Below are 11636 nucleotides of genomic sequence, written 5' to 3'. Positions count from 1 at the left end.
GGTCACCTTGTAAGTTTATATGCCTATCTTATAAAACATGCCAAGTTTAAGAGTCCATCTGGATATTTAGCCTTTTGTAGTTCAATTTGCTAGGCTGCACCGCGTATTTCCATGTCTTAGCCCACTACATTCAAATAGCGTATGATATTTGTTGGAAAGACGTATTGGTGGGATTAGTAATGCAAGTTTTTGTCTATATGGCGGTCGATTTGAAGGTGTTAATTAGTAGAGTCCTTATGTGTTACAAGAATATATTAAGTTTAATCTATCACTTGGAATCATTACGAGTATATGTACGTTGCGTTAATATTTCTATGTTCTGGAACAAGTATATATTGAGCCTGTTTGGCTTAGCTTAAAAAAAACAATTTATAAGCTGAAAACAGTCCAATTTATTTTTTTGGGCTTATTTTAAGCACAATGGCTTATAAGCTGGCCAGCCAAACACTCAAAAGAACCTGAAAACAAATTATAAGTTGTTTTCAGCAACTTATAAGTCAATCCAAACGGGCTCATTGTGTGCTTAAAATACACTTGATAATAATCATTTCTTAATATGACAAACGTTGATTCCTGAGTACTATAAGTCTATAACGGAGAGATTTAATTTTGTGTTCATCTTTCCATGCATTTGTTATTTGGGACTCACTGATTCGATTAATTCATATTCTGCCACGTAGGACTCAATTAACGCCGAAGCGTTTCCTATTATAAATTTCTCTATTTTCAAGTTCGAACTATAGATTTCTAGTTAAGAGTAGTGAGATCACATTCATCTCACCATATCCCTTGGTGGTAGTGATAGGAATTTAATTTCTTGAATTTTAGAATATCTAAAAAATAGTTGAAAAATAAGTTAATCTAAACCCTTTAGATTCTCGTGTGTTGTTTCGTCCGGACGCCATTTTGATCACTCTCACTTTGTGATTTTTTTTTTCGACGCTATAATATTTCAAACACATAACTTAATTATTGTACGTAATTGTTTTTATCTAGTGTTTCAACTTTCACCATCTTTTCACCATCTTGGTTTAAATATTAAGTGATATGCACTTCCTCTTTTGGTATTCTTTTCCTTTTAAATTCTAGACATTGAGCATGATCTAAAAAAACCTTTCATGGCTATCTTTGTCTAAAAGGACACATTTTGACATATTTCTTTGGCTTTATTCAACAAGAATTGTTATCCTACATGAATTGGTGGCCTACGTTTCTTTGAAAAGATCGAAGATATGATCTGTAATTGTTGTCAGCACAAACGTCATGAATCGTTCACATTTCAAGAATTTTCTCTTATATATAAACAAACTCCAAAACCTTATACAAATGTACATAAAAACTACCAGAAAATTCTATCTTAATAAACACCAAAGAATTATGGAAAACTTGACGAATGATTGCCATGTTCTTCTTGTAACATTTCCAGGTCAAGGTCATATTAATCCATCCCTTCAATTTGCCAAAAGATTAGTTAACTTAGGAGTTAAAGTCACTTTTTCCACTAGCCTATCAGCGTTTAATCGAATCTCCAAGCTTCCAAATATAGAAGGATTAAGCTTTGCTCCCTTTTCTGATGGCTATGATGGAAAATTTAAAGGATCAATGAATGAGTTCGATTCATTCTATTCTTCCCTGATGAGTCACGGGTCTGAATTCGTGACTCAAATCATAAAATCCAGGGTGGCCGAGGGCCACCCTTTCACGCGTATTATCTACACGACCATTATGGCATGGGTCGGTGTAGTGGCCAAGAGCATTAATGTCCCCTCGACATTTTTTTGGATCCAACCGGCCACGGTCTTGGACATTTACTATTATTGCTTCACTGACTATGCTGATTATTTCAAGAACTGTTCTCAGGATCAAGTAGTCGAGCTTCCAGGATTGCCTCGGCTAAGTCCTCGTGATTTTCCCTCATTAGTGCTCAGCGATGTGAATTCTACCTATGGTTGGGCAGTTAAATCTATCATAGACCAAGTTGAGTTATTGAACAGTGAAGAAAATCCAAGAGTACTTGTGAATACTTTTGATGATTTGGAACATGATGCTTTGAGGGCTTTGAAGAATTTAACTATGGTTGGAATTGGCCCTTCAATTCCTTCAGCTTTTCTTGATGAAAATGATCCTTTTGATAAGTCATTTGGAGCTGATTTGATACGAAGTTCGGAAGATTACATGGAGTGGTTGGACAAAAGGACTAAAGATTCAGTTATTTACATAGCATTTGGTAGTTACTCTGAAATATCAAGCCAATTGATGGAGGAGATAGCTCAAGGATTAGTAAAATATGGAAGGCCATTTTTGTGGGTGATTAGAGAAGGGCAAAATGGGGAAAATCCAGAGGAAAATTTGACTTGTAAAGAGGAATTAGAAAAACATGGGAAAATTGTGCGTTGGTGTTCACAGGTGGAAGTGTTACAGCACCTTTCTTTAGGCTGTTTCTTGACTCACTGTGGATGGAATTCGACTTTGGAGAGCGTGTGTTCTGGAGTGCCGGTTGTGGCGTGTCCGCTCTGGACCGATCAAGGTTGCAATGCTAAGCTCGTTCAAGATGTTTGGAAGACTGGGGTCAGAGTGAATGCCAATAAAGACGGTATCGTGGAACGAGATGAGTTCAAGAGGTGTATAGAGATCGTGATGGAAGATGGAGAGAAAAGGGACGAGCTTAAGAAGAATGCCAAGAAATGGAAGGATTTGGCTAAGGAAGCTATGAAGGAAAATGGTTCATCAAATCTAAATCTCAGAGCTTATGTTAATGAGATTTTACTCAATCATTGTTAAAAATAAAAATAAAAATTGAGTATCATTTTGGTAATACCTTGGCCTATGTTGCACATATTATGAATAATTTCAGAAATTGTGAAAAGAGGAATTAAGCGTCATATTTTGGTTAATGGCATTAGTTAAGCTTTTTATTGTATTTGAATTGTTTGTACTTTTGAGAATGATGGCCACATGATAATGTCTGTAGATATGTGTTTAGGTGTAGAAAACTCCTCAACTGAGAAACATCAGAGTCACATCAGTTCAGACCACAATGAGCGAATTTACACTAGGCCATTATCTCTTAAGTATTTTTAAGTTAAAACAGTTATTTTCTCTCTGGCTTTTTGTGTAATTTCTCTGGTCTATTTTTTCCTATTCTAACTTGGTCCAAAATATTAGATCTACTCAAATAGTTAGGAGGTCATCTTGTGCCTGTACCGTTGTATACGGCTTCTTGAAGATATATAGTAGCCAATATAAAAAGAACGAATAAATACAAGAAAAGAGAAGTGAAAGTGTTCACCTGCACAAAATAAAATACGTTCACACATGAACAAGAGGGAATTTCTGAACATGACTCGCGTACATAATATGATGCATAGTCATCTTATTTTTCGTTGTTGCTCCAATGTCCTCAACTACCCCCCAAATCTTGAGGGTACATGAAAATGATGCACTCTGTCTGGTGCATTATTTCTTCCGATGTTCATACACAACGAAATGACAAGTTTCATGTTTTGCGTCTTTATACTCTAGCAATTTTCCCAATAGGCATCTTTTGTTAGTAACTTTAAGAATGCAGTTACTAGTACTTGTTAACCTAGCTATGCTATAGAATGTGTTTAGCTGATTGATTTTTTCAAACTTTGTATGATTCTGGGTTTCAGATATGAATGCTCGTGAGAAATAGCATCGGGTGCTTCATCTCGGCCACTTATGTCTGACCAGATGGAATATTTGGGCGGTTGATTTACCCGGTGATCATTCAGTTATGCTTTACAACATTTGTTGTTCCATTTTTAATAGCTATAATTGTAAAGTAACCAGGTATGTGTGCTGAATATTTGCAAGTTGTTCGTGTCTTTTAATATTTTGAACCTCGGACAAGAAATCGATCCTGCTATCAGCTCAACTAAGAGTTATGAAATCCAAATTATTGGTTTAAATGCAATAGGAGTTTTTATTTCTTGTGTCTGACAATCTTCAGCAGCTGAAAGATTGTTAATTGGATTCTTCTTGCAAATGAATTGACAAAGGTCTGTCAGTGTTAAACAAATTAGAACTTTTATACTGTTATTCAAAACGTATTCAACTTGAAAAGGGCAGGGGCGGACCCGTTATCAGGGCAGCCAGAGGGTGAAACACGTAAAGTACCTGATTTAGGCCTAAAAACGTTGGAGGCCCAATTTTTGGTAATAGTACCCTTAATAGTTATAGGTCATAATAGGTTACATTTTGTTTTCAAATGGGCAATTTGTAGGATTGTCCTTCGCTGGGGGTGGTCTTAAATGGTGGTCTTTAAATTTTACTCTTCCGGAAGGCAGCATTTCGTTGGGCAGATTTGCAAAATTCTGCCTTGCGATATCTTTTTTTTTTTTACTGAGCTGGGGTTCAAACCCACAATCTCGGGGTGTTAGGCGAGGGCTAAAACTTAAAGACCATCCCAAATGAAGGGCAATCCGGGCAAAAAAAAGTTTTAAAATGCATTGAGTAAACTTTTTATTACAAAAAAGGATGATCTTTGACGTTGATTTAGTAAGCATATGCCCTTCCAGGTATTTGGTGCCAAAGGGAAACTTATGATTGAGTTCGTTTTGTATTTCTTTGTCTTTGCCCATTACATGCATTGAGCGTATGATATTTTTCGGAAAGATGTATTGCTGGGATTAGTAATGCAAGTTTTGGTTTATATGGCGGAGGGGACTGTTGGAAAAAAAAAGTAATAACCAAATTGCACGACGAGGTAACAGTGGAAGAAATACCCAAGTCAAAACTTTCCACACTATTTGAACCAAGAGAAGACAATAAACACTAGCACAAATGAAAATCATTACAGCAACTATACCAACAATAAAATAGCAAAGCAAGCAAAAATAAGTCAATGCAAGTGTTACATGGTAAAACCCCTTCAAGGTGAAGAGAAAATATCCACGGGACCTCCGGCCCACAAAAGCTCCATTATAATCAACAAGAGTTACAATATTGTTCTCCAAATGGCTAAAATATCAACGCCAAAGGCGGAGCAACAATACATAAAAGATAACACTAAAACTAGTGTCGAAAGGAGAGAAATCACCCCAAAAATGAGCTACTGTTCGTACTCAAAACCTGGAGCTAAAGACCACAAAATCCAATCTCCACCGTTGAAACCGAAGACGCGGATCTTGAGAACCTCCAGTTCAAATTTTAGAACGATCCAACGGTTAACGAATCGGAAAACTCTGTTTGAAGCGGATTGCTGTAGCAAAAATTCCTGGACGATAATCTGCTCTTTTCTCTCTATATGGTTGTTATGAATTCACTCTTGTGTTATTAAAATAAGACCTAAGTTGATCTTATATATAGAGGATTTTAGGACAAAAGTGGCTTGGTTCAAATTGGATTGGGTTTTATTAATCCAATTCCACATAGGAAGGGAAAACTCAAAAACCCAACAATTCTCCCCCTCCCGACTATGTGGAGGAGACCGTCATCCCGGTGATCATGCAACACTCTTAAAACTTCCCTCTTGGTAAAGCTTTAGTCAACATATCCGAACCATTATCATCAGTGTGAATCTTCTCAAGTTCAAGCAACTTAGAATCTAACACATCTCTAATCCAATGATATCTCACATCAATATGTTTTGACCTACCATGAAATGTAGAGTTCTTGCCAAGATGAATAGCACTTTGACTGTCGCAATGAAGCACATACCTCTCTTGAGTAAAGCGAAGTTCCTCCATAAATCTTCATCCAGAGAAACTCTTTACAAGATTCAACGGCAGCAATAAGCTCAGCTTCTGTAGTAGATAGAGCAACACATTTTTGCAACCTAGATTGCCAAGAAACAGCTCCCCCTGCATAAGTAATCAAGTAGCCTGAAGTAGACTTGCGAGTATCAACATCACCAGCAATATCTGAATTAGTGTAACCACAAAGAATGGGCTTCTCTGTCCCAAAACACAAACTCAGACTAGAAGTGCCACAAAGATATCTCATAATCCACTTCACTGCATTCCAATACTCTCTTTCTGGATTAGAAAGAAAACGGCTAACAATACCAACAACATGAGCAATATCTGGTCTTGTAAAAATCATCTCATACATCAGACTGCCAACGGCTGAAGCATAAGGAACTTTCTTCATACCTTTCATCTCATCATCAATAGAAGGACACTACTTCGTGTTCAATTTGAAGTGCATAGCTAAAGGTGTACAGACAACCTTAGCTTTATCCATGTTGAACCTGCGAAGTACTTTCTGAATGTACTTCTCTTGTGATAACCACAACTTCTTGGCCTTTCTATCACGAACAATCTGTATGCCAAGAATCTGTCTTGCTGGTCCCAAGTCTTTCATAGCAAAAGATTTATTCAACTCTTGCATCAACTTCTGAATTCTGCAAGCATTATGACCAACAACAAGCATGTCATCAACATAAAGCAATAGAATGATAAAGTCACTATCATAGAATCTTTGCACAAAAACACAATGATCTGAAGAAGTCTTCTTAAAGCCCTGTTGACTCGTAAAATAACCAAACTTCATGTACCACTGCCTGGGAGCTTATTTCAAACCATGCATACAAGCTCTTCTTCAATTTGCAAACATAATTCTCTTTACCCTTGACTTCAAAACCTTCTGACTGCTCTATATAAATTTCTTCATCTAAGTCACCATGGAGAAAAGCAGTTTTAACATCCATTTGGTCAACCTTTAAATCTAGACTTGCAGCCAAGCCCAGAACAACCCAAATGGATGACATCTTCACAACTGGAAAAAAGATTTCATCAAAATCAACTCCCTTCTTCTAACTAAAGCCCTTGACAACCAATCTAGCCTTGTACCGTGGAACTGGGTTACCATCTTCATGTTTTACCCCGAAAACCCACCTGTCTTTCAAAGCTTTTGTCTCTAGGAAGCTTAACCAGATCAAATGTATGATTATCATGTAAGGATTTAATCTCATCTTGCATAGCATTAAACCACCTTTCTTTTTCTTCACTATCCATGGCCTTATTAAAACTTCCAGGTTCTCTCCCATCAGTCAAGAGTACAAACTCATTGGGAGAATAACGAGATGAAGGTACTTTCTCTCTAGTAGATCTTCTGAGAGAACTCTCTGGAGTATCAATAGCAGATGGTTACTGGCCAACCACATCATCTTCTACTGGAGCATCAACAACATTATGTTGTTTATTCTGAATATGATCACTATCTTCAACTTGATCTTCATCATTTTGAAGATTTTCTTCAGGTGCAATAGTCACAGGAACTAGATCAACATCAACTAAGCTCTCACTGCTCTGAGAATCAACCTTCTCCGCTTTATCAAAATCTTCAATTGTCTGGTCTTCAAAGAACACAACATCACAGCTTCTAACAAGTTTCTTCTCAACAAGATCATAGAAACGATAGCCAAATTCGTCTTGACCATAACCAATGAAGATACATTTCCTAGTTTTAACTTCCAGCTTTGACTTCTCATCCTTAGGAACATGCACAAAGTCCTTACACCCGAAGACTCTCAGATGAGCATAAGAGACATTCTTACCAAACCAAACTCTGTCAGGGACATCACCATCCAAAGCAACAGTTGGAGATAAATTGATAACATAAGCAGCAGTATTAAGTGCTTCTTCCCAAAATGAATCTGGCAACTTAGCATATGAAAGCAAATACCTAACCCTCTCAACTAGAGTTTTGTTCATCCTCTCAGTTAAACCATTTAACTGAGGAGTCTTGGGAGAATTTTTTTGATGCTGAATACCCTGCTGGCTACAATAATTATCAAAAGAACCAATTTATTCACCACCATTGTCTGAGCGGATGCATTTTAGTTTCTTCCCTGTCTGTCTCTCAACCAAGGCCTGAAAAGTCTTGAACACATCAAGTACTTGATCTTTGGACTTCAAAGGAAATACCCAGAGTTTTCGAGAATGATCATCAATAAAAGTCACAAAGTAAAGTTGCACCACCACGGGATCTTACTTTAAAAGGATCACACATATCAGAATGTACCAACTCTAGCAAATCAAGCTTTCTTGAAGGCGAATGACGCTGAAAAATAAACTTTTTTCTGTTTCCCGGCTAACCAATGAACACATCTCTTTAACTTTACTTGTTTCACTCCAGAAAGCAAATTCTCTTAGCCAAGTTATCAATCCCCTTCTTGCTCATATGACTTAGCCTTCTATGCCATAACTCTGATGAAGTATCATTCTCCACCAAATTAACTGAGTCACCACAAATGGAGCCCTGAAATAAGTACAAGTCAGATATCTTGTTACCTTGAGCCACAATCATTGAACCTCTAAGAAGCTTCCACTGGCCATCACTAACGGTTTGATCATAACCCTCATCATCAAGCCTTCCTACAGAAATTAAATTCAAACGAATATCTGGAGCATGCTTGACATCGTTAAGAACCAACCTCAAACCATTCTTACCTTTCAAGCAAACCGTGCCAATACCAAATACCTCAAGTCACTATCATTGCCCATTCGTAACATTCCAAAATTACCTAGAGTATAAGAAGAAAATAATTACTTCTTTGGCGTGACATAAGAAGTGGCACTTGAATCCACAAACCAGGTACACTCATCACAAACAAGATTGATATCATTTTTACCACAAGCAATAAGAAGATCATTTTCAGCAACAACAGCAACACGATTTTCATTATTGTCTTCTTTCTTTTGCTTTTTCTAGTCTCCCTCAAACTTGTAGCAATGTTTATTAATGTGCCCTTTCAAGTGACAATAGTCACATGTAAGATTCTTGTACCTTGAGGATCTTGACTCGCTTCTACTTTTGCCTCTGCCATCTTGACCTCTAATATTGCTTCTCCCCTTGTCTTTAGTAACCAAAACATCGGAGTGTGAAGTTGAAGAAGACAAACCTTGAGATCTTCTTTTCATCTCTTCATTCAAAATACCACTCTTAGCATATTCCATAGTTACACCATCACTGGGAGTAGAATTAGTCAAAGAAACTTGAAGAGTTTCCTAAGAGTCTGGCAGAGTATTAAGAAGCCAAAGTCCATGTATTTCTTCATCAAACTTGACACCCAATCCAGACAGCTGATCTAGGACCCCCTAAAAATAATTTATATGATCAGAAATAGGACTGCCCTCTTTGTATCTAATATTCATCAATTATTTCAGTAGGAACAACTTATTATTGCCAGTTTTTGAAGCATAAAGTGTCTCGAGCTTTTCCCACAAGCTTTTAGCATTTATCTCGTTCACAATATGATTTCGAACATTATCTTCAACCCATTTCCTAATATAGCCACAAACATGTAAGTGCTCAAGTTCTCAATCCTCATCTTCAATAGACTCGGGTTTCTTAGAAGCAAACACAGGTAAATTCTATTTCTTAACAAATAGAAGATCTTTCATCTTGTTTTTCTAAATATAGTAATTACTGCCATTTAAACAAACTATCTTGCTCATATTTTCCTCCATCATTCAAATAGACGATCAACACAGTCAAATACAATCACAAGCTCTAATACCACTCTGTTGGGAAGAAACAAGCAATAACGAAATTGCACGACGAGGTAACAGCGGAAGAAATACTCAAGTCAAAACTTCTCACACTATTTGAACCAAGAGAAGACAATAAACACTGGCACAAATGAAAATCCGGATAGCAACTATACCAACAATAAAATAGCAAAGTGATGTGCCGCGAATTCGTGGCACATTCGACGCCTTTTTACTATGAAATTTGGTTGTTTTTAAGTGAGTCTGGTTCTCTTTGATATGTTTTGGTTGTGTTTTGGGAAAATAATGGCCCAGAAGCAAAGAGCAAAGAACAACAGAAAAATTGGCCAGAAATGAGAATCAATGGGTCGTCGAATTGATCGACGAACCGTCCTTTGAATCGTCGAATAGCATAATTTTCCAGAGAGGACGAAGTTGAGGATGACAAAGGACGGAGGAATCGACGTATCGTCAATCAAACGACGGACTGATAGACGGTTCGTCGTTTGTGTCAACCAGTAGGACCTCTCAACAGAGGAGAAATCGACGGATTACTCGACGAAGGGTCGAATCGATCGACGGTAACGTCGAATGGCACACTGAGCTGAAGATATAAAAGACGAAGACATCGACGTATCGTCGAATGATCGACGGTCCGTCGATTTTGCTATTCGGGGGCAATTTTGTCAGCTGTTTCTGTGCGTTTTTGGAGCCTATTTAAAGAACATTTTAGGTCATTTATGGGAAGCTTAGCTTATAACACAGAACAAAAAGTCCCACTGGTTGGTGAGCATTGAAGACCATATTTTGGGTATTTCAGTGAGGATACAAGATTATATATTTCACCATCTTTATTACAGTTATATTATTTTTAGAGGCACAATGTCACGACCCAACCCCGTGGGCCGCGACTGGTACCCTACTTAGGCACCCCAAACAGACTCACAACCAATTCATCGTATTCTGACTCATTCAGACTTAACATACGTTGTTCGAACTGAAAATTAACAACAGACGTCACACAAACATTTATCGAACACTTATCTTAAGCGGTCGCCCGTGCAGAACAGTCATATCAAAATCAGAAAGGTGGCGGAATATACATCGCCCAAATGCACACACACACGTACAAACTCAGGGGCCGTCTTGGCCATAGTAGCATACGGGTCGCTTAAGAACGCAAAACAGATCCACATACAAACACACCGGACCCACGACCCACAAACATGACTACAGGCCTCTAAAACAAAACAGAACATACGAACATATGACGGGACAGGGCCCCGCCGTACCCACACAGCCACAAATGTACAGAATACACACACAGCAAAAGGTATGTACCAAAAGCTAAGCTCCGAATCAAGGGGAGCTCTCCAAAATAGCAGAATAGGTAGCCTAAACCGGAGGATCACCCAAACGAGCTTCTGTACCTGCGGGCATGAAATGCAGCCCCCCGAAGAACAGGGGGGTCAGTACGGGAGAAGTACTGAGTATGTAAAGCAGAAGGTACAGAAATCCAAATCATAACTGGAGTCGGAAAGAACAAACACAAACATCAAAGTAGCAAATCAAACCTGTGCGAAAGATAATGTACAAATGCAAATAAAATCATGTATAGGGCTTAGGAACGTGGTCACCCCCGACACTGGTGCCACAACACATCATACTCCAGAAGTTTTCAAATCTCCGTACAGTCTCCAGACACATCATATCACACACATATCACATCATCAGAACATGTCAAATGCCATATCACATCATAACTCCATAGACGGTAACCGGCCCTATGGCGAGGCCTCGGAAACCGTAACACATCATACTTCCGAATATGGTATAGCGCGCACGATCACAAAGCCGGCCCGGGTATCGACGAACGAACTCATAGCGAATGGCACGAACGGAGTACTGCAGAGACCATATGCATAGTAAAAGTAAATTACAGGACTCGACATATAATTACATATAGGCATATACCGACGCCAGAAGGCTCGGAGTAGAAGCCAGGTCGATCAAAATTAATGTATAGAAGTTACGAAGTTCCAAACTGCAAAACCTTTGAAAAGCAATTCACAGATCATTTTTTTCGAAAATCTAGTATCATTCGTAGTGCAAAACGTTCAATAATGGCGTAGAAGATTTCAAACAGACCTTTGAGTCATAGGCAAATGATTACTTTTC

The 11636-nt window shown here is 38.1% G+C and overlaps 1 protein-coding gene across 1 annotated transcript; it reads left to right on the top strand.

Annotated features, from left to right (window-relative positions):
* The first annotated feature begins 1320 nt into the window (after window positions 1–1320).
* On the top strand, window positions 1321–2920 carry LOC132609040 (UDP-glycosyltransferase 75C1-like). Its single transcript, XM_060322866.1, has one exon. It carries the CDS (start codon window positions 1327–1329, stop codon window positions 2779–2781), a length of 1455 nt encoding a protein of 484 aa, XP_060178849.1. The 5' UTR covers window positions 1321–1326; the 3' UTR covers window positions 2782–2920.
* The last annotated feature ends 8716 nt before the right edge of the window (window positions 2921–11636 follow it).

The sequence above is a fragment of the Lycium barbarum genome, chromosome 9, assembly GCF_019175385.1.
Source record: "Lycium barbarum isolate Lr01 chromosome 9, ASM1917538v2, whole genome shotgun sequence".
NCBI lineage: Eukaryota > Viridiplantae > Streptophyta > Magnoliopsida > Solanales > Solanaceae > Lycium > Lycium barbarum.
This window is presented reverse-complemented; position numbering and strand designations above follow the sequence as displayed.